The sequence below is a fragment of the Schistocerca serialis genome, chromosome 11 (assembly GCF_023864345.2).
Source record: "Schistocerca serialis cubense isolate TAMUIC-IGC-003099 chromosome 11, iqSchSeri2.2, whole genome shotgun sequence".
NCBI lineage: Eukaryota > Metazoa > Arthropoda > Insecta > Orthoptera > Acrididae > Schistocerca > Schistocerca serialis.
The window spans coordinates 77,941,320-77,965,431 of NC_064648.1; the positions used below are offsets into that span (position 1 = coordinate 77,941,320).

The 24,112-nt window shown below is 44.2% G+C and overlaps 1 protein-coding gene and 1 non-coding gene across 2 annotated transcripts in view; one reads left to right on the top strand and one right to left on the bottom strand.

Annotated features, from left to right (window-relative positions):
• Positions 1 to 24,112, top strand: part of LOC126426468 (uncharacterized) — a 123,005-nt gene that overhangs the window by 80,843 nt on the left and 18,050 nt on the right. Inside the window, exons 4-5 of the mRNA XM_050088380.1 lie at positions 6,160 to 6,335; positions 16,064 to 16,185. Of these exons, the coding sequence (XP_049944337.1) occupies positions 6,160 to 6,335; positions 16,064 to 16,185 (298 nt within the window). The remainder of the gene's footprint in view (positions 1 to 6,159; positions 6,336 to 16,063; positions 16,186 to 24,112) is intronic.
• Positions 17,896 to 17,969, bottom strand: Trnat-ugu (transfer RNA threonine (anticodon UGU)). Its single transcript has one exon. It is a non-coding gene; the product is annotated as a tRNA-Thr (tRNA).

The window sequence follows — 24,112 nt, forward strand, 5'->3', positions numbered from 1 at the left end:
ATTTCAGCACTGGGCTTCCTTTCTTGATCGGGAATTTTATGACGGATCTAGTTCTTTGTACCACTAATGAAGTTTTCTTCTCTTTGAGTTTGTTCGTCAATGGTTATATTTCCTCCCCGGTGGTAAGAACGAATACTGTTTTCAATTAACTTTCCCAAATTTCAGATACAAGAGCGAATTTGATGGCTTTCAATTCGGGTTGGTTTTTCATCAGAACAGAGAAATCTGAGAATCTCCTGAAATCTGTCATTAGGCGTAATGTTGTTAATAAAATAGGCCCCCAAGATTGCGACCAAAGATAATCCAAGGACATATATTGTGACAAAAGTCACCTCGACTATACATGATGGCTATCAGTTCCTTCAGTTCCTCAAGTGACATACACCAGTCATTGTTTTTTTGTACTTTTCGACCATTTGCTTCTGTGTATTTCTTCACAAGACAAAGAAAGCACTGCTTCGTCAAAAATAAGATGGAAGGCACTGGTGACAGAGTCGTCTAGTTACTGGCAAGCGTAAGCAGTGGGAACTCCTTTCTCTCTCTCTAAGAACGTTCACTACCGACAACTTGGGAAGTCTCTAAGACATGTAACACGTCTTTATCCCAAAGTCCACACTGACGACACCTGTTCGAAAACTCGTTTCACAGACAAAGACTATTACGGGAATGACGCAATATAAAGTGTGGTAGTTTAGAATTTACACGTGCCCAGTTGCAACAATGAACAGCAACTGATCTGCGTGACCGTTGCCATTTCATTGTTGGATAATTTACATATACTGAGAAGAGAAATTACAGTGAGGTCAAATTGACCGCTTCTGCAGTTCTAGGTACATCGAGTGAAACGTCGAACGAAATATAAACATTTTGTAAGTCGTAATACATCATCATAAAGAGCAGCAAAAGTTAGGAAATCTCGTATGACTTCGTCAATGGAGTAATTAAATTTGATATGACAATGAAGGAAAAAGGCTCAGCAGGGCTCATTTTGACCAATTACACTGTTCTAGTGTTAACATTCTAACGAGAAGTTACTGTTTCACTCTGTACAGTACTAAAGATTTCTGCACTGTCTTGTATTTTCGGCGGCAGCTTACATTATTTCAGCCATAAATAAACAGAAACAAGCTCGAACTCGAGTTAACCAGCCGTTGTGGCCGAGCGGGTCTAGGCGCTTCAGTCCGGAACCGCGCGACTGCTACGGTATCAGGTTCGAATCCTGCCTCGGGCATGGATGTGTGTGATGTCATCAGGTTAGTTAGGTTTAAGTAGTTCTAAGTATAGGGCACTGATGACCTCAGATGTTAAGTCCGATACTGCTAGGAGCCATTTAAATTTTTGTAAGCATGCAGATGTGCTTCAATTGTGTTTTACAGGTGTCAGATGTCAGTTCGGGGGAGGGAATTCCATGCCTGTGCCACCTGGTCTGCCAGTACAGGGACGGTTAATGGTATTTGTAGATGACGCTGGAGCTGTCGTCTGATTATGTCCCACATGCGCTCGATTTTAGAGAAATATGGTGATCGAGCAGGGCAAGACAAAATGTCGACACTTAGTGGAACATGAGGGGTTACAAAATTGGTGTGTGTGCGAGCGTTATCCTGTTCGGAAAGACATCATGGAATGCTGTTTATGAATGGCAGCACAACAGGTCGAGTCGCCAAACTGACGTACAAATTCGCAGTCGGTCTTCATCGGATAACCACGAGAGTGTAGCTGCTATCATACGAAACTGTACCTCAGACCATAGCTCCAGCTGTAAGTTCAGTGTGTCTACCACGCAGACAGATTGGCACCAGGCCCTCTGCTGGCCCCTTATAACCAATACCTGGCCATCACTAGGACCGAGTCAGAACCAGCTTTCATCAGAGAAAGCGACAGACCTCCACCCTGCCCTCCAATGAGCTATCCGTCGACACCACTGAAGTCGCAATAATGAAGATGTACTTCTTGTTTCTATGTGTACTATCTCCTAATTATTATACTAGTTTATTGTTGTTGCTGTTGTGGTTTTCAGTCCTGAGACTGGTTTGATGCAGCTCTCCATGCTACTCTATCCTGTGCAAGCTTCTTCATCTCCCAGTACCTACTGCAACCTACATCCTTCTGAATCTGCTTATTGTATTCATCTCTTGGTCTCCCTCTACGGTTTTTACCCTCCACGCTCCCCTCCAATACTAAACTGGTGATCTCTTGATGCCTCGGAACATGTCCTACCAACCGATCCCTTCTTCTAGTCAAATTGTGCCACAAACTGCTCTTCTCCCCAATTCTATGAAGTACCTCCTCATTAGTTATGTGATCTACCCATCTAATCTTCAGCATTCTTCTGTAGCACCACATTTCGAAAGCTTCTATTCTCTTCTTGTCCAAACTATTTATTTATCCATGTTTCACTTCCATACTTGGCTACACTCCATACAAATACTTTCAGAAACGACATCCTGACACTTAAATCTATACTCGATGTTAACAAATTTCTCTTCTTCAGAAATGCTTTCCTTGCCATTGACAGTCTACATTTTACATCCTTTCTACTTCAACTATCATCAGTTATTTTGCTCTCCAAATAGCATAACTCATCTACTACTTCAAGTGTCTCATTTCCTTATCTAATTCCCTCAGCATCACCCGACTTAATTCGCCTACATTCCATTGTCCTCGTTTTGCTTTTGTTGATGTTCATCTTATATCCTCATTTCAAGACACTGTCCATTCCGTTCAACTGCTGTTCCAAGTCCTTTGCTGTCTCTGACAGAATTACAATGTCATCGGTGAAGCTCAAAGTTTTTATTTCTTCTCCATGGATTTTAATTTCTACTTCGATTTTTTCTTTTGTTTCCTTTACTGCTTGCTCAATATATGGATTGAATAACATTGAGGAGAGGCTACAACCCTGTCTCACTCCCTTCCCTACCACTGCTTCCCTTTCATGCCCCTCGACTCTTGTAACTGCCATCTGGTTTCTGTACAAATTGTAAATAGCATTTCGCTCCCTGTATTTTTCCCCTGCCACCTTCAGAATTTGAAAGAGAGTATTCCAGTCAACATTGTCAAAAGCCTTCTCTAATACTACAAATGCTAGAAACTTAGGTTTGTCTTTCCTTAATCTATCTTCTAAGGTAAGTCGTAGGGTCAGTATTTCCTCACGTGTTCCAACATTTCTACGGAATCCAAACTGATCTTCCCCGAGGGCGGCTTCTACCAGTTTTTCCATTCGTCTGTAAAGAATTCGCATTAGTATTTTGGATCCGTGACTTATTAAACTGATTGTTCGGCAATTTTCACATCTGTCAGCACCTGCTTTCTTTGGGATTGGAATTATTAAATTCTTCTTGAAGTTTGAGAGTATTTCGTCTGTCTCATACATCTTGCTCACCAGACGGTAGAGTATTGTCAGGACTGGGTCTCCAAAGGCTGTCAGTAGTTCTAATGGAATGTTGTCTACTCCCAGGTCCTTGCTTCGACATAGTTTATTATACTACTTATTATACTACTTAATTATTGTAGGTAAAAGTTAATGGTAAATCTTGGAACTATAGTCTGGCTGCCCACAAAAAACCAAGACACGTGAAAAGAAGCCATTTTGATGGTAACTGGTCATCAGGCTGTGGGAGCCCCGTATTGACTGGGTACAGGAAGCTGCACCTCTTCGAAGATAATCGAACAAGTAAACTGCTAGAGGCAAGGAGGTGAGGTACCGACTCCTCCAGCTGTTCGTGCTGCCTCTGTATGGCAACAGAGCTTTCTGAATTGCTGTCAGGTAAAGACAGTAAATCCATAAACTGGGTAGTGATGGCTGAGGATTTGAATGCCACTGATTGTTGTCTAAAAGTCTAAAATACATTGTGATGTCCCTCAGCAGCCAACAGAGGTTCTTCGACACGTACAACTTTTGAACCATCTCATAGGTAGTATGTGTGTTGCTTGGGGTAAGAAATTTCTGCTAGCACCTAACCTGCTCATTTGAAGGTTTTGCACCCCCCTCGCATCTGTGAGCATGAGTGGGCTGAGAGTCATGGTGAGCAGGGAATTATAGATTCAGCAATATGAAACTAGACGTTCAGTCTTACTGTGAAATAAAAGCGAAACAATGACCAAAAAACATTCATTGCCGCATTTCTCCACTCCTGCTCTGTAGCGTGCTAGGACTCTCCTCCGCTTCACGCTGGCCACAAGATGGTGGAGTCGTCGTTGCTGCTCAAGCTTCTCTCATTCAGTCTGCGACGGTCACCTCTGTGTGGTCATCCAGTGTGTAATGCTGGTTCCTCTCAAAGTATCAGCAAGTTCCAAGACACACAATGTTTTCCATATTAATACAAATTATAGCTATTCCATTTGTTTGATTCCTTCCTCCTGCCGAAATATATTTAAAACGTTTGCTACAATTTTCTTATGCAATGTCGCCTCGAACGACGAAACCTTCTTAGAGATGCGGCCTGTATGGCTCGATAAGAGTTTTAAGGATACTGCACAGCATTGAATTTGCCATCTATACCGATGAAGCACACCAGATATCCGTACATCATACCAGCCTAGATCTGACTGACCCCATGTGACTGCACGGCTGAGACCTGCACTGGTACCTGGTTGAGGTGACCATCACTCTTTTGCGAGGATGGAAATGAAATGAAATGAGCGTATGGCATCGTTGGCCGGAAGGCCCCATCTGGGGAAGTTCGGCCACCAAGTACAAGTCTTATGTCAGTCGACGCAACACAGGGCGACTTGGGCTCCAGTGATGTGGATGAAATGATGATGATGAGGAGAACACAGCACCCAGTCCCCGAGCAGAGAAAATCTCTGACCTGGCCAGGAATCTAACCCAACCCCTGTTGCATGGGACGTTAACACCAGCTAAGCAGGCGGACTCTGCGAGGATTACCAGGCGCCATACAAGTCCTGTACTAGCTGGGTAACAGAACATCTGGATGTCTCGCTCTATCTATCTCTCACTGTCATTTATTTGGCATTGCACGAATGTGTCAGAGAAGCTTCGCTCAGTAGTAAGTCTACAGCACCATATTGGCGGGGAGCAAAATCAGATACGGTTACACATAGCTGCAATTTCACTTGTGTACCCAGATGCTGAATATTCTGCTCCTGTATGGCAAAGCAACGCACTTGCAACTAAGGCACAACGAGCCCAAGATCTGTTACTGCTAATGTCAGCACAACTCCTAATCGAGGGTTGCCTGTCTTTCCAACTTTTCTCATGCTAACCTTACAATAAAAACTCCCAATTGTCGAATTCTTCAGACAGTCTCATAAGGACTCACTTATAAATACCACATTCCAGAATGCCCCAACTGGCTGCTAGGTTTGATTTTCCTCATCGCGAATGCTCAAGACTCGACCACATCAGAATGGCACACTGGACATGTGGTCACACTTCAAAGAGGTGAAGATGTAATGAAAGTGCTCCGTGTGATACTAGTGCAGTGGAACAGACAATGACACATCGTGTGCGGAACTGTCGTCTCTGTGTTTTTAAAGGTGGTCTGAAACACTTGTGAAGTGACATGGAGCTCCACAGTCTGGGTTGGGTTGTTTGGGGGAAGAGACCAATCAGCGAGGTCATCGGTCTCATCGGATTAGGGAAGGAAGTCAGTCGTGTCCTTTCAAAGGAACCATCCCAGCATTTGCCTGGAGCGATTTAGGGAAATTACGGAAAACCTAAATTAGGATGGCCGGACGTCGGATTGAACTGCCGTCCTCCCGAATGCGAGTCCATTGTGGTAACCACTATGCCACCTCGCTCGGTCCCACAGTCTGGTTATCTAATTTACACAGTATTGTATAGATACATTGTGCATGTCCATGTGTATGTGTATGTTCTGAAAAGCCATACAGTTATAGTGACCCTCCTGTACAGAAGCAAGTGCTCGTTTTGCCATTGTTCTAGCTAAATGTATTTCATTGGAGAAGGCTCACTTCACCAAATTTGTCAGTAGTCTCGCAGATGACACATAATTTACGCCAGAATAACTCAGCCCAGTCTCGTTTCGTCCCAAATGGTCCGTCCACCTCTATCAAAACAAACATAAATACTGGACGAGGGACAAATTGAATTGAGACTTCACCGTTGTGTTATGGGAAGTACAGTCATGTTTCAGAATATAATTGTTTACATCAACTGACTCTGTTTCATTTTGGAAGGTTGAACGACACGGAATGGGATGTGGAAACGCTGGAGAACGACCATCTGAGGCAGTCTGCCGTGTCCCAGTTGCTGGATGCTATTCGACGCATCTCAAGAGCCATACTCTACCGGTTTGACTGTTCCCAGAAAGAAGAAGACGATGTCCTTCGGTCGTGGAGGTTGAACGAAACTGGTGAGTATCTTGGGTATTAATTAAAGTGTAATGTGCTCGTTTAGATATGCTATCGAGAAAATCTCTTGTAAGATAATGAGCACTTGTATAATGGCGTTGCATCGGAGGAGACAACTGTCCTAATCAAAGTACACAGAAAACAACGAATTTAGAAATAAATAATAAGCACACTGAAAGAGAGAAACAATATGCTGATAATCAGATAGCAGCTACCATATCTACTAGGCTTGGTATTCAACATGAACATTTACAGGGTGTTTCAAAAATGACCGGTATATTTGAAACGGCAATAAAAACTAAACGAGCAGCGATAGAAATACACCGTTTGTTGCAATATGCTTGGGACAACAGTACATTTTCAGGCGGACAAACTTTCGAAATTACAGTAGTTACAATTTTCAACAACAGATGGCGCTGCAAGTGATGTGAAAGATATAGAAGACAACGCAGTCTGTGGGTGCGCCATTCTGTACGTCGTCTTTCTGCTGTAAGCGTGTGCTGTTCACGACGTGCAAGTGTGCTGTAGACAACATGGTTTATTCCTTAGAGCAGAGGATTTTTCTGGTGTTGGAATTCCACCGCCTAGAACACAGTGTTGTTGCAACAAGACGAAGTTCTCAACGGAGGTTTAATGTAACCAAAGGACCGAAAAGCGATACAATAAAGGATCTGTTTGAAAAATTTCAACGGACTGGGAACATGACGGATGAACGTGCTGGAAAGGTAGGGCGACCGTGTATGGCAACCACAGAGGGCAACGCGCAGCTAGTGCAGCAGGTGATCCAACAGTGGCGTCGGGTTTCCGTTCGCCGTGTTGCAGCTGCAGTCCAAATGACGCCAACGTCCACGTATCGTCTCATGCGCCAGAGTTTACACCTCTATCCATACAAAATTCAAACGCTGCAACCCCTCAGCGCCGCTACCATTGCTGCACGCGAGACATTCGCTAACGATATAGTGCACAGGATTGATGACGGCGATATGCATGTGGGCAGCATTTGGTTTACTGACGAAGCTTATTTTTACCTGGACGGCTTCGTCAATAAACAGAACTGGCGCATATGGGGAACCGAAAAGCCGCATGTTGCAGTCCCATCGTCCCTGCATCCTCAAAAAGTACTGGTCTGGGCCGCCATTTCTTCCAGAGGAATCATTGGCCCATTTTTCAGATCCGAAACGATTACTGCATCACGCTATCTGGACATTCTTCGTGAATTTGTGGCGGTAGAAACTGCCTTAGACGACACTGCGAACACCTCGTGGTTTATGCACGATGGTGCCCGGCCACATCGCACGGCCGACGTTTTTAATTTCCTGAATGAATATTTCGATGATCGTGTGATTGCTTTGGGCTATCCGAAACATACAGGAGGCGGCGTGGATTGGCCTCCCTATTCGCCAGACATGAACCCCCTTTGACTTCTTTCTGTGGGGATACTTGAAAGACCAGGTGTACCACCAGAATCCAGAAACAATTGAACAGCTGAAGCAGTACATCTCATCTGCATGTGAAGCCATTCCGCCAGACACGTTGTCAAAGATTTCGGGTAATTTCATTCAGAGACTACGCCATATTATTGCTACGCATGGTGGATATGTGGAAAATATCGTACTGTAGAGTTTCCCAGACCGCAGTGCCATCTGTTGTTGAAAATTGTAACTACTGTAATTTCGAAAGTTTGTCTGCCTGAAAATGTACTGTTGTCCCAAGCATATTGCAACAAACGGTGTATTTCTATCGCTGCTCGTTTAGTTTTTATTGCCGTTTCAAATATACCGGTCATTTTTGAAACACCATGTAGCTTATGTTTCAGTTGATGTCAAGCAACGACATCAGACAGAAGGTAACCACTCCTCCCTCCCCCAGCAGAGACCATGGGGAGATACTGCAGTACAGCACACCTTCTCCACTCTTGATAACGGTCTGAGATTGGCGAGGAAGAGAGTCCGCAGGTTTCTCCAGGTCTGTCACATCCACTTGAGACACTCATGAGATCCAACGCAGTTACCAAACGGTGGGGATGTTGACTGCTACGTTCCACACGCTGGTCCCAGACGTTTTCTATGAGATTAGATTGCGTGATTTAGTGGGTCAGCCGAGGTGCGATACGATGTCTTAGCGTTTATGAAAAAATGGTTCAAATGGCTCTGAGCACTATGGGACTTAACATCTGTACTCATCAGTCCCCTAGACTTAAGAACTACTTAAAACTAACTAACCTAAGGACGTCACACACAGCCATACCTGAGGCAGGATTAGAACCTGCGACCGTGGCAGCAACACGGTTCCGGAGCCCAGAGCCTAGAGCCGCTCGGCCACAGCGGCCGGCAGCGGTTATGAAGTCAGGCTCGTGTCCACGCAGCTCTCTCAACACGACTGTTGTCTTGGAGGACGGCAGTCTCCACTGCATACTCAGATTGAAGATATGGAACAAATCCAGAGATAAAAAATTACTACGGAGTGTGACACAGTCTAGGCTGCACGTACACAATACTACACAAAGCTCTGACACTTGGAGTTTTAAGACTCTCGTCTACTGTTGTTTTAATAGTAGCGACAATGCAGAAGTGTAAAGTAGGCGGCTTCCTCGTTGCACGAACTGAGCCGCACGTGGCTCATGTTCCCGCCATCATGTATTTTACACCCTGTTTTTGACGTACTTCCACCTCACTACATTAATTTAAATTACTGGTGTCATTGAGTTGCTGCTTTGACTGACCGTGAGCGGCGCTAGCAGCGCATATCAATATATTCCGTCTCATACTATCTTTGCTCGACCGCTATTACTTCCCAGGCGTTGTCTGTCGTAGGCAGTTTGGGTCGCGAGTTCGGGCTGCCAGTCAGTTGGAACGCGTCTGGAGCGCAGTCCGGACCTGCCAGTCGGGAGCTGCAATGCGGCACTGGTGCAGTCGGGTTGGAGCAGCAGTGAGGTCTGAATCGACATGGCTCGCCCGATCATTGCCGCCACGCATCACTTGAGCCGGGCCACGGTCTTGGTCGATCGTCCGTCGGTCGTCCTACCGGACGACGCGTTTAGGCTCGCCGATCGTTCATGAGTCGGCTGTGTGTGTGTGTGTGTGTGTGCGTGTGTGCGTGTGTGTGTGTGTGTGTGTGTGTGTGTGTGCATCGACTCCCGATTTGTCTTCGTGAGTGTTTAGTTACTGTTGGGTATCGTTCAAGTCTTTGTGCAAGTGTTTGTAAGGTTGTATGTGTAGTTGGCGTTATTTGCACTATTTTAGATGGTCGGCATTCTGAGAGGATTCTATCGGTTGGTGCGGACCAGGGAGGACATCTCCGTGCAGCGTGGTAGGCTGAGTCCGATGGCGGTCCCTGTGCAGTGTCGGAGGGTGTGTGGAGCTGTCCGATCGCTACGAGCTTCGTGGCTCACCGACCCAGGACGTCAAGATTGAGTGGTGTCTAAAGTACCCAAGAAACGTCCATTCATGTTGTGCAGTTCGTTTCTGTGGTTCGCTGTTGGGGAGGTTTTCCTGTGAGCAACACAGAGGGTTTGTATTGCTGAAATTTAGCCGCCATGCGGTGGAATTAACTATACTGGTCGACTACGATTCAAATGCACCAGCGGAATTTTCTGCCTTGTGTCCGTTAGTGTGCCGGTTGCAAATATGCTTGATCTTTGTACTGATATTTTACCAGATCTCTCTGTACCAGCAGTGCTACAATACATTTAAAACCAATTCTGCCAATGACAATCGCAACCTACTTTACCGGTATAAAACTCGAGGAGCTACAACATTTTCAGGTAATCACCCCCTCTGTAGGTGACGTACTATATCTTCAGGATCGCCTCTGTGTTTCTGGACTCCCATGTGCGGTCAGTATCTCCTCTCAACCTGTGAGAACCCAAAGCTCATCAGCAAATGCGCATAAAACCCACGTCAATCATTTTCGGAACTGTTAAATCAAACAGATGCACAGTGCTAGCACCACTTTTGGCAGTTATTGTATTACTAAGGATAGTCGTCGGTTCATCTTCAACTAACCAGCTACTGCATGCGGTAACAAAAAAAATGGTTCAAATGGCTCTGAGCACTATGGGACTTAACATGCGGTAACATTTCTGCCGCTCAAGATGCTGTTGCGCTGCAGGCAATCGATATGTGATTTAGCATCAACGAGCGTTCAGTTCGATCTACAACATATCTTTGAACAACAACATACAGGCAAACATTTATAATTAGACATGGAAAAAACCATTTTCAATGATAACATACACCCAGGTGCTGAGCCAACAAGTTAAGGTGATAAACTTTCGCTGAAGCCAAATGTTACCAAATCTTTTGACCCATTACAGTATACGTGACTCGTTCTTTTCTATAAAACTACTATGAGAGTAAAATACCCCTACTACTTTTAGGGATGGTGATGGGAATGTGAAAGTGGTGATGTGTAAAAATGTCGTTAAACTCTCTTTATGTGTTCCTTTTGTGTATGCATTTGGCTTGGAACTCGTTAAATCTATGCAGTGCATTATATGTCTTATTTGAGGCGTTCAGTGTGCCAGTGAGGTCGCGAGAAAGAGCATTAAGGCGAACAAATATATTTGATAACCGATTTAGGGACCAAAAGTCATGGTCCACACTTGAATACCTCAGATAAATATAACGAACTCTCCTAAGGAAAAACAGCAGATAGTCAGACATATGTGAGTGCAATATATGTGTCATGTACGCCTGCGGGTGAAGTAACAGGTGGGAGGTTAGTATTCCATTAATGTAAACAATGAAGGAATGAAATAAATAGGAAGTGTAGGGAGACCGAGATCAAACAGCTGCTGAAAAAATGTGAAGAAGTAGAATAAGAAATAGTCGTTTCTAAGACTCATTCGGTATAGGAAAAGTCAACCAGACATTTGGTGAAATTAAAAGCATAGCGTCAGTATTCAGAGTACCATGAGAATTTGACTGTTAAATAAAGAACAGAGTGGTGATAGATGGGTAAATGGATTGAAGGCCTGTACAAGGGCTGGGGTTTCTCTAATGAGGTGACAGGAGAAATGGGAGTCGCAACGGAAGTCAAATGGGATATGGTACGAGAGAGTTTAACAGAGCGTTAGAAGATCTGTGCTCAAATAAAGGTGAAAGGCTAAATAATATTCCAGTGGAACGTCTAAAATTATTGGGGAAGTTGGAAATCGACTGACTATTCAAGGATCAATGAGACTAGAGAAATACTATCACACTTTTGGGGAAATATTATTCACATATTTGCGAAGATACAAAGGGCAAATAAGTGTGACAACTATGACACAATCAGCTTAACTCCTCAAGTGTACAAGTTACTGACAAGATTAATATACAGAAGAATGGAAAAGAAAATTAAGTATCTGTTAGGTGATGATCACTTTCGCTTTAAAAAAGGTAAAGGCATTAGAAGTGCAGTTCTGAGGTTACGCGTGATAATGGAAACAAGATGTAAGAAAATAAACACACTTTCAAAGGCTTTATCAGTCTAGAGAAAGCGATCGATAATGAAAACTGAGATTAGAAAATGAGACACTTAAAGTAGTAAAGGAGTTTTGCTATTTGGGAAGCAAAAATAACTGATGATGGTCGAAGTAGAGAGGATATAAAATGTAGACTGGCAATGGCAAGGAAAGCGGTTCTAAAGAAGAGAAGTTTGTTAACATCGAGTATAGATTTAAGTGTCAGGAAGTCGTTTCTGAAAGTATTTGTATGGAGTGTAGCCATGTATGGAAGTGAAACATGGACGAAAAATAGTTTAGACAAGAAGAGAATAGAAGCTTTCGAAATGTGGTGGTACAGAAGACTCCTGAAGATTAGATGGGTAGGTCACATAACTAATGAGGAGGTATTGAATAGAATTGGGGAGAAGAGGAGTTTGTGGCACAACTTGACCAGAAGAAGGGACCGGTTGGTAGGACATGTTCTGAGGCATCAAGGGATCACCAATTTATCATTGGAGGGCAGTGTGGAGGGTTAAAATCGTAGAGGGAGACCAAGAGATGAATACACTAAGCAGATTTAGAAGGATATAGGTTGCAGTAGGTACTGGGAGATGAAGAAGCTTGCACAGGATAGAGTAGCATGGAGAGCTGCATCAAACCAGTCTCAGGACTGAAGACCACAACAACAACAATAATAATAATGAAAACTGGAGCTGTTGTTGTTGTGGTCTTCAGTCCTGAGACTGGTTTGATGCAGCTCTCCATGAGTAAAGCTGCATGCCCTCGGGAAAAATTACGGCTGTAGTTTCCCTTTGCTTTAAGCCGTTTGCAGTACCAGCACAGCAAGGCCGTTTTGGTTAGTGTTACAAGGCCAGGTCAGTCAATCATCTAGACTGTTGCCCCTGCAACTACTGAAAAGGCTGCTGCCCCTCTTCTGGAACTACAGGTTGGTCTGGCCTCTCAACAGACACCCCTCCATTGTCGTTGCACCTACGGTACGGCTATCTGTATCGTTGAGGCACGCAAGCCTCTCCACCAACGGCAAGGTCCATGGTTCATGGGGGAAAAACTGGAGCAAGTTGTTAAAAATATCTAAGAAAATTAGGAGTAAGAACAGGGAAACACGGGTAGTATACAAGATTTATAAGAACAATGAGGGACCAAAGGCAAACATCGTCATTCAGCACCTCCTCCATTTTATTTTCCTTCTTGTGTATATTAGTCTTGTCAGAAACTTGTATCCATGAACTGTTAAGCTGATTGTGGGAAAGGACCCTCACCTATATGCCCTAGCTGTCTTTGGGGAAAATGTGGATGATATTATCGAGAAAATCTGATAGTATCTCCAGAATCACTGGCTTTACAAATCATCTTGAACAGTAGTTTCATTTTCACTTCCTCCGACGATTTCCGAAATTGCGAAGAAATGCTCTCTATGTCTTCCGCCTAAAATTGGTCGCAAGTTTTTCAGAGTTCTTTTTGACTTTACTGCTGTATTCCCTAGGGCTTCCTTCCTCTCTTGTCATCTATCTACTCTCATCTGTGTGTTCAACAGTGGAATTCCCATATCAGTCTCAGTGTTGGCACCATTGTCTTTAGTTTCATCGATTGTGTTTTCCCTTGTTTATATGCTAATCACCCCTTCCGACGACGATTTTTTTCCGGTTTGTTCACTTTTTACTGTAAACTTTTCACATCTACTTCCATTTACTTTCTTTTAATTTTGTTCCTAAGAGACATATATTGCAGCATTCATCTCTGTTCCTGAAGGTTTAAATATTTTCTTCTTTCGTCGATCACTTAAAGTATTTCTTCTGTTACACAAAGTTTCTTTTCTGTTGCCTTCTTTGTATCCGCTCCTGCAACACCAGTTTTTATAATTGGCTTATGTATATCTACGTCTTTTCAACTTAACTGCCAATTGTGAAACTCATTATCGCAGCATGTTTAGCATCAGAGAACTTCAAATGCAGCTCCTCATTCCTCCGTACTTCAGTATCGCACTTGTTTCCACATAGATTCCTCCCTACAATTCTGTTGAACATCAGCCTACTCTTCATCATTATTAAATTGTTATTTGCGTCAATATCTGCTTCTGGGTGTGCCTTACAATCCAGTATCTGATTTATCACTCTGACCATGATGAGATCCTGCTGGAATACTCCCATGAGTCCAAATTTTTTCCATGTGCAGCTCTTCCTGTTACGGCTCATGTATCATGTATTTATTATTAATAGCTGAAATTCATAGCACTACTCAGACTTACACCTTTGCGATTCATAGTACTAAGCCCATATTCTCCTTTAACTCCGTCTCCTTTTCTCTTGTAGCGTTTTGCAGTGCTTCATTATGATGAAAATATCATCTCTATATACATACTGACTTCCACGTTCAATATCCTGAAATACTTTCTCTCACTCTCCGTCCTCCGTTTGTGATGTCAGTGTGTATAACTGAATTACTGTTGTTATTGTAGCAAGTGGGATACGGAGTGAATGAAAACTTGTACTGAGGAGAGAGACGTACTAGGGTGGTCCATGCAGTCATACAAAGCCACTGCGTCAGGATGACACGGTTGTTATTGCATTTCTGTAGTGAGCTGGAGAGCCACGTTCATATCCTGGCCTTGATAAAAATTTTCATTTGCCACTTCAGTTTTCATATATACATTACTTTTGTTGTACCTGATTTGTTGTCGAATATGATGAGAATAACTCTGTAACTGAAACTGAAACGTTCATAGGAACTCACTCTCTGTTTCACCTCCCTATTCATCATGAATCTTAAATCTGCGAAACTATTTTCTACTGGTATTGGGATTACCCTAAATTCTTGTGCTGAGACCCCATTAGTTTCTTACTGTCCCACACTATATCTAGGCTTAGCCTTTGCATTCCCGTTTTTAGATTTTAAAACTTCCCTACCACGTTCTCTCTGACTCGTTTCGATGGTTAATGAATCATTTTCTTGTGGCCGTCTTTCCCACGGCGGCCGGCCGGTGTGGCTGAGCGGTTCTAGGTGCTTCAGTCTGGAACCGCGCGACCGCTGCGGTCGCAGGTTCGAATCCTGCCTCGGGCATGGATGTGTGTGATGTCCTTAGGTTAGTTAGGTTTAAGTAGTTCTACGTTCGAGGGGACTGATGACCTCAGATGTTAAGTCCCATAGTGCGCAGAGCCATTTTTTTCCCACGGCAATTCCCTACTGAGGATATGACCGACGAACTAACCCCAGTTTTTCCATTACAGAGCAGAATCTCTAATGCTGTGATTTTCATTTCCTTCCGCGTACTCATGGCAACGGTAATTGCCTTTTACGCACAGATAGTTATGTCAAGGCATAGAGTGGGCTCCCAAATTATGTGCACTGCTGCATCCCATTTAACAAGGCCATTGCCAGAACGAATGTGACTGTTTTTATCAGGAAATCTTCGGTCGCCATCCCTCATGATTATTTTGGTTCTGTGGGCATCATGAATGAGTGGATTATGTGGAATATGGCATACCAGAAGAATGTTACGGAGCCTCCTCCTCTCCATGGTGAGGTCATTACGAGTACAGGTTAGAGACGGTGTTACACGATGTTTGCAAGACGGCTCCTAAGTGGCTAACTTTTTGCCGAGTACAGTTGCATTTGTCTCCAAAGATGAGGGTTTCCTGGCCACCTCTGAAATCTAACTTGTAATTCTGAGAGATGATCATTAATCTTGAACTTTCAATTTCCATATAATAATAATAATAATAATAATAATAACAAAAATTATATTAATAAATGCTAGAGGCGTTGTTGCACGGTGCTTGCACGATAGCTCCTAAGAGTGGCTATTTTTTGTCAAGTGTCGACTTACATTTGTCTACAAAGATGATGATTTTGTGGCCACCTCTTATATCTGACTTGGGATTCTGTGAGATGATCATTAAACTTGAATTTTCAATTTTCACATAATAATAATAACGAAATGGTTCAAATGGCTCTGAGCACTATGGGACTTAACATCTATGGTCATCAGTCCCCTAGAACTTAGAACTACTTAAACCTAACTAACCTAAGGACAGCAGACAACACCCAGCCATCACGAGGCAGAGAATATCCCTGACCCCGCCGGGAATCGAACCCGGGAACCCGGGCGTGGGAAGCGAGAACGCTACCGCACGACCACGAGATGCGGGCTAATAATAACGAAAAATTACATTAATAAATGTAGGTATGTAAGGACAATAATGTAGACAGAAAGTGAAAATTGTGTTTCTACGGAAATCTGATTCATGGGTTGCTCACTAGTATGTCGCCTGGTTTCTTGTCCAGGGTTCCAGCCCGAGGTGTACCTGGAACAACGCTCCAGCTACTGGCGTGACGTCGCGCAGCTGCTCACACTTGGCGTAGGGCGTATCTCACAGCTGTTCGTGCCGCTCGCATACCAACACATGGTAAGTGGTTTTCTTTCCTTCGTCTTTTGAGCTGTCTTATATGTAGAGGAATAGGAAAACGGCACGCGCGGGCGCGCTCTCACACACACACACACACACACACACACACACGCACACACACACACCCATTGTCTGGCGTAAGTGATCGGTTCTCGGAGTCCTTTTCCTGATTTATATGGCACACACTGTCACTATCATTGCCTCTCCCACTGTAATGTCACTGTCTTCAAGAGTTCTGACCCACGCCTACGGCTGTGATGCTTGTGGGGTTACTGGACAAAAAGCGAAAGCCCCAAGGGATAAGAACAGGGAACAGACTAGTCCGTATATTTTTTTTTGCTACTTTCAAAGAATTTCATAAATAGATTTAGGTTCAAATGGTTCTAAGCGCTATGGGACTTGACATCTGAGGTCATCAGTCCCCTAGAACTTAGAACTACTTAAACCTAACTAACCTTAGGACATCACACACATGCGTGCCCAATGCAGGATTCGAACCTGCGACAGTAGCAGCAGCGCGATTCCGAACAGAAGCGCCTAGATCCGCTCGGCCACAGCGGCTGGCAATAGATTTAGGAAACTTCGTATCAGATTCGCCTTTACAAGCCTAAGCTTCTTGGACTGCATATTTGTTAGGCAGCGGTCTAGATCCCACTGTCTCGTGTTTCCTCTCATGTCCTGCGAATTTGGTTATCCGGGATCTCTTACTCCCAAGGGTGGCTGTGAAGGCGTCAGAGATTAGATAGCCAACATTATTTGTGTATTTAACAAACTGCTGAGTAAATAATTGATAAAGGATTTTTGTATATTTTTAGGCGGTAGCGAAGAGCGGAAATAAATCGTAGAAAATATATCAGACAGTGCAGTTTCCTAACTTCCTAATTTATTCTGACTGGTTCTTGTTTTAAATTATCATACAGGGAAACAGAAAAAAGAAAACTCTAACATGTCATACAGGATCTTACATAAAAGTATCATCCATTTTACAGTCACAATTATTGTGTGAAGCGTAATACCAAAGCTTCAGTAGAGGATAACGTGGTCCACTCAGTAGCAAAAGACAAAATCAAACATATCCTACATTCGATTATGTACGACACGTGAGGGCTGTACTGTTTTTCTTTATCGCTGGATGATGGTTGAATACCCGATCGGAATAAGTACAAAAGTTTCTAAACAGCTCTGTGTAACGCATTTTCTACGTATTTCTTGAGAATAAATAGCACTTGTTTTCAGAGCACGTTATTAACTTTCTTTAAAATTCTGAACGTGTAACGGACTGCAGCAGCTTCACTTCCAAAGCACACTACTGCGAACGAAATCCAGAGACCTTAACCACACGAATGTAGTTGCTTCCATTGTAATTCCCTTGTTATGAAGTCACAATGTATTAATTTTCAAACAATAGCACGCTCCTAACTATGTCTCCTTCATTCAGATTGATTTAATTCACAAATCAGAGATCTTTTATTCCAGAGGAGCCTCAGTGCTTTACGTTGGTTCAGTAAAAATATAGTTATAGGTGCCGTAGTAACGGCTGAAAGTTATTCTCCGTACCTTTATCCACACTAACAACTGAGATTCATAAGACTTATGCAATCTATATATATCGGTGACCATGCAGCTCGTTAGAATGAAATTACAAAGAAATGAAAACGCTTAGCTGCTTACAGGCGTTGACATACGTCAACGGAGACAGATGAAAATGTGTGCCCCGACCGGGACTCGAACCCGGGATCTCCTGCTTACATGGCAGACGCTCTATCCATCTGAGCCACCGAGGACACAGAGAATAGCATGACTGCAGGGATTTATCTCTGGCACGCATCCCGCCAAACCCACATTCTCAGCGTATTGTCCCGCACTACATTCGTAGTGCCCCCGCCCATTATACTCATTACTCGCGGCGCGTTACCGATTTCCGCAAGAGTTCGGCCACTGTTTGTGCATTCGCACGGAAGAAGAAGATGGTCAAGTGGCTGGTGAGCCTTAACTATATATACACTAAGATGGTATCTGTTCTTTCGCGGGAGGCGTGCCAGAGATAAATTTCTGACAAAAGTCATTCTATAACGTCTAATATTGTGGGACCTCATTTTGCCCTGCGTAGTGCAGGCCGAAGTGGCCGAGCAGTTCTAGGCCCTACAGTCTGGAACCGAGCTACCGCTACGGTCGTAGGTTCGAATCCTGCCTTGGGCATGGATGTGTGTGATGTCCTTAGGTTAGTTAGGTTTAAGTAGTTCTAAGTTCTAGGGGACTGATGACCTCAGAAGTTAAGTCCCATAGTGCTCAGAGCATTTTTTTTCTTTTTTTTTTTTTTTTTGCCCTGCGTAGTGTAGCAATTAGCCATTGCATGGAGTCAACAAATTGTTGAAGTCTAATGCAGAAATATTGAGCCACGCTGCCTCCATAGTCGTCCATAATTGGGAAAGTGCTGTCAGAGCAGGATGTTGTGTACGAACTGACCTCTGGATTACGTCCCATAAGTATTCGATGGGACTTGTGCTGGGCGATTTGGGTGGCCAAATCATTCGCTCGACCTGTCCGGAATGTTCTTCAAACCAGTCACGAACAACTCTGGCCTAATAATATTGCGCAGTGTCATTCAGAGCCCGTCGGGGTGACCGAGCGGTTCTAGGCGCTACAGTCTGGAACCGCGAGATCGCTACGATTTCAGGTTCGAATCCTGCCTCGGGCATGGATGTGTGTGATGTCCTTAGGTTAGTTTGGTTTAAGTAGTTCTAAGTTCTAGGGGACTGATGACCTCAGAAGCTAAGTCCCATAGTGCTCAGAGTCATTTGAACCATTTTTTTGTCATTCATAAAAATTCCATCGTTGTTTGGAAACATGAAGTCCATGAATGGCTGTAAAATGACCTCCAAGTAGCCGAACGTAAACATTTGCTGTCAGTGGTCGGTTCAGTTTGACCAGAGGGCCCCATCCATTCTACATCAACACACCCCACACCATTATGGACCAACCGTCAGCTTACAGAACACCTTGTTGACCACTTGGTGTCTGGTGTCTGTGCCACACCCGAACCGTACCACCAGCTCCTACCAACCGCAATCTGGGATCATCTGACCAGGTAACGTTTCTACAGTCGTCTAGGGTCCAACAGGCATGTTCACGAGCCCAGGAGAGTCGCTGCAGGTGATTTCTTGCTGTTAGCAAAGCCACTCGATTCGTTCGTCTGCTGCCACAGCTGTTAGCACTGGCAAGTCTACGCAGATTCCGCTGGTATCGCTCGTCAAGTGAAGGCTGGTTTGGCACTCTGTTGTCTGTGGCGAGAGGTAATGCCTCAGCTTTAGTATTCTTCGCACACTCTTGACACTATGGATCTCGGAGTAGTGACTTCCATGATGATTTCCGAAATGGAATGTCCCATATACAGGGTGTTTCAAAAATGACCGGTATATTTGAAACGGCAATAAAAACTAAACTAAACGAGCAGCGATAGAAATACACCGTTTGTTGCAATATGCTTGGGACAACAGTACATTTTCAGGCGGACAAACTTTCGAAATTACAGTAGATACAATTTTCAACAACAGATGGCGCTGCAAGTGATGTGAAAGATATAGAAGACAACGCAGTCTGTGGGTGCGCCATTCTGTACGTCGTCTTTCTGCTGTAAGCGTGTGCTGTTCACAACGTGCAAGTGTGCTGTAGACAACATGGTTTATTCCTTAAAACAGAGGATTTTTCTGGTGTTGGAATTCCACCGCCTAGAACACAGTGTTGTTGCAACAAGACGAAGTTCTCAACGGAGGTTTAATGTAACCTAAGGACCGAAAATCGATACAATAAAGGATCTGTTTGAAAAATTTCAACAGACTGGGAACGTGACGGATGAACGTGCTGGAAAGGTAGGGCGACCGCATACGGCGACCACAGAGGGCAACGCGCAGCTAGTGCAGCAGGTGATCCGACAGCGGCCTCGGGTTTCCGTTCGCCATGTTGCAGCTGCGGTCCAAATGACGCCAACGTCCACATATCGTCTCATGCGCCAAAGTTTACACCTCTATCCATACAAAATTCAAACGCGGCAACCCCTCAGCGCCGCTACCATTGCTGCACGAGAGACATTCGCTAACGATATAGTGCACGGGATTGATGACGGCGATATGCATGTGGGCAGCATTTGGTTTACTGACGAAGCTTATTTTTACCTGGACGGCTTCGTCAATAAACAGAACTGGCGCATATGGGGAACCGAAAAGCCCCATGTTGCAGTCCCATCGTCCCTGCATCCTCAAAAGGTACTGGTCTGGGCCGCCATTTCTTCCAAAGGAATCATTGGCCCATTTTTCAGATCCGAAACGATTACTGCATCACGCTATCTGGAGATTCTTCGTGAATTTGTGACGGTAGAAACTGCCTTAGACGACACTGCGAACACCTCGTGGTTTATGCAAGATGGTGCCCGGCCACATCGCACGGCCGACGTTTTTAATTTCCTGAATGAATATTTCGATGATCGTGTGATTGCTTTGGGCTATCCGAAACATACAGGATGCGGCGTGGATTGGCCTCCCTATTCGCCAGACATGAACCCCTGTGACTTCTTTCTGTGGGGACACTTGAAAGACCAGGTGTACCGCCAGAATCCAGAAACAATTGAACAGCTGAACCAGTAATCTCATCTTCATGTGAAGCCATTCCGCCAGACACGTTGTCAAAGGTTTCGGGTAATTTCATTCAGAGACTACGCCATATTATTGCTACGCATGGTGGATATGTGGAAAATATCGTACTATAGAGTTTCCCAGACCGCAGCGCCATCTGTTGTTGAAAATTGTAACTACTGTAATTTCGAAAGTCTGTCTGCCTGAAAATGTACTGTTGTCCCAAGCATATTGCAACAAACGGTGTATTTCTATCGGTGCTCGTTTAGTTTTTATTGCCGTTTCAAATATACCGGTCATTTTTGAAACACCCTGTATCTAGCTCTAACAACCATACCATGTTCAGAGTCTGTTAATTCAAGTCGTGCGGCCATTAGCCACGTCGAAAATATTTGCATATCAATCAGCTAAGTGACAGAACCGCAAACGCACACCCCTTTTATACCTCCTGTACACGATATCATCGCCATCTGTACATGTGCATATCCTTTTGCCATGACTTTTGGTCATGTCACTGCAACTGCTTGACCACTGCCCGTCTCAATTTTCAATTGCCCATTTCTCGCCTCTCCATGACAAGGTGTTGACGCCGCCGACTTCAGCTTGAGACTCGTACCGACTACCAGTGCTGTGTGAGTGTTCTCACTACCGTAAGTGACACAACAATGCCCCGTCCACCGCAAAAGACTCGTAACTGTAAGGAAAAGTTGAAGGTAAGACCCACGTACGCTACGTCAAAAAGTACCCGTGTTACAGACACTGTTCTCTTACAGACACCAAGCAATCTATACTCTGGCCGAGACGCACTTGAACCCGGAGTTCCTGCTTTCCGCGAGAACTGAAGTTAACCACTGGGCGTTATGTGGAGGCCTGCACTGCTAATGCAAACCTTCATGGTCTGGCCTACAGGTATGATTTACGAACACCACCGCTAGAGGTTTTCGCGCAAACGCCGAACGAAGGCTATGTGATCTTAACGCAGTAGTAGCTCCACCTGGTGCAATGTCCATCTCACCTCTGACGGTAATACACATGAAAAGAAACAGATGCAGTATGATCTGTGTACTGTAACGTCTTCTGTCGTCTGTAAAAGTGTGTAGTCCTTAAAGTGTCGTGTGAATGTCGTCTCGTCTCTTTTGTGAAGACATTTACTAGGTTCCTGATGCAATGAATTGCTAAGAATGTGGGGAGAAGAATTCTTGTTGCATAATTATAATTGAAACCTGGCAGTAAAATGAAGGCAGGATACGGTTAGGATTGTGGACGGGGCCGTAATAAGTTACTGTTTGTTGCCTCTTACAGTTACACACTATTTTAAACCAGCGACAAAGAAAAACAGCACAGCCGTCCAGAAACAAAAAATAAAAATATCACACGTTATTAACGAAGGAATAAACAACTGTGTAGATAATACTATTTTCAGTGAGATACAATTTAAAAAAAAAAATCACCATTAAATACAGGTGCAGCAGACAATGTTGTAAAAGCCAGCCACTGTGATCTGGGCAGAAGGCCTTACACGCCAGTAATGGCAATAAGATAAGAATTGTTTAAGACTCGCTGCAAGTTACGAATTACAGGTTTGAAATGTTAAACGCAAGTCGCCACAAATTTAGCAGAAAGCATCAACGCCAGGAATGACAGTAAATAAGGTTTTAAAGGCTCACTGCGCAAATACAAATACCAAATTAGAATTTTAAGCCAAGTGACCACAATCATGGCTGAAGGCCTTACACACCAGGAACGGCAATAATATAAAAAATTTAGAAACCTGCTGTAAAACACAAAATACAATAGCAAGGTTAATTAAAAAAAACAAGCAACTGATCACCAAACAGGTGAAATAAGATGATGGTAAACTTTGTAACACAACCCTTAACATCCACACAACACTACACTGCTAGATTTACTCCAGAAGGCGATCAGAACCATTAACTAGACATATACAACCATTAATGTAGGCATTACAAGGTATTGTGTTAAATAATACAATAATAAAACACAAGGACCAGTGCATAAGTTCCTTAAAGGGTACTGAGGCAGATTATACTCGCGGAAGGCGTGGGCTGAAGGAGCGTTACACTGAACTACTGACCGTCAGACCTTCTTTTAGAACACACGTCTGACAAGAACCAAGCGGCCACAGACGGTGCTCCAGGAATCGACCTCTGAGAAGGTCCGGCAACAAACACTTTCGCGAGCGACGAGATGGGCACCCAACAGTTGCATTCACTCCGCAAGATGGTAACTCAGACTCGTGGCAGTCCAACGAATGACCAATGATAATCTTGCTGAAGCTACCTGACGTCCGATAAATAAAATGCAAAGTGCACCCCGAAAAATAGCAACAGCGCATGGGGCTGGATGGACACCCATCCAAGTGCCGGCCACTTCGGTGATCTGACGGGAACCGGTGTATCCACTGCGGCAAGGCTGTTGCCTCTTTCCTGTTAAGGATGACTCTTTATAACGCCATTTTTCTAAAACTGTCCCAGCGCGGAAGCAATAAAGTGTAATGTGCAGCTTAAAGGTATTGAATACGTCATCTTCTAAAATATTGTCGCTAGCTGCGAGGTGCACTGTCTACAAGGCGTAGGTCACATAACAGGAAATTCCATTTCCTGAAAAGGAATCAGAGGATGACGGTAGCCAAATCGGTGAAGCTGCAGTGACATTACATGATATCAGAAGAAAAAAACTTTCGAAATGATGAACCTGCAAAGTAATTAATATATACGATAGGAACAACACGCCAAAGCCGGAATCGGCGGTCTGCACTGCGTCCCCCGAATACTGTGCTTAGAGTGCCCAGAACGAGAAAGGAATCACTATCACCAGAGTAGAAGAATGACCCCCAGGGCAGGTAATTAGGGCGTTAGCGGCCACCAGGCAAGAAAAATTATAGCTGTTTGAACTTAAAAAATTGTAACAAGTTGTACGTAGTAAATAGTAATAAGAAGTCGAGGAAGGCTAATCAGATCCACCTTCCCCAAGCACTCCACTCGCCGCTCTTCGCCTCGGCGACACTTCGAACAGCAGCACGGACCCAGGTCACTGGAGAATCGCGAGATATCACAGTGGTGGAGGTTTCTCTACTGGGACGGAAATGCACTGATCTTAAAGCTTGCCGGATGTGGTTTACGACGAGGTCGTGCACAATCGTGACCACAGCCCTTCCATCCGGCAGCCAGCGGTCCCAGCGTGTTCAGGCACTGTGTGGACCTCGCTCCTCCTGAGTCCCCAACTGAACTGGCCCACTCACGCGACCCGGAAAAACAACCATGTCGCCCCAAAGATAG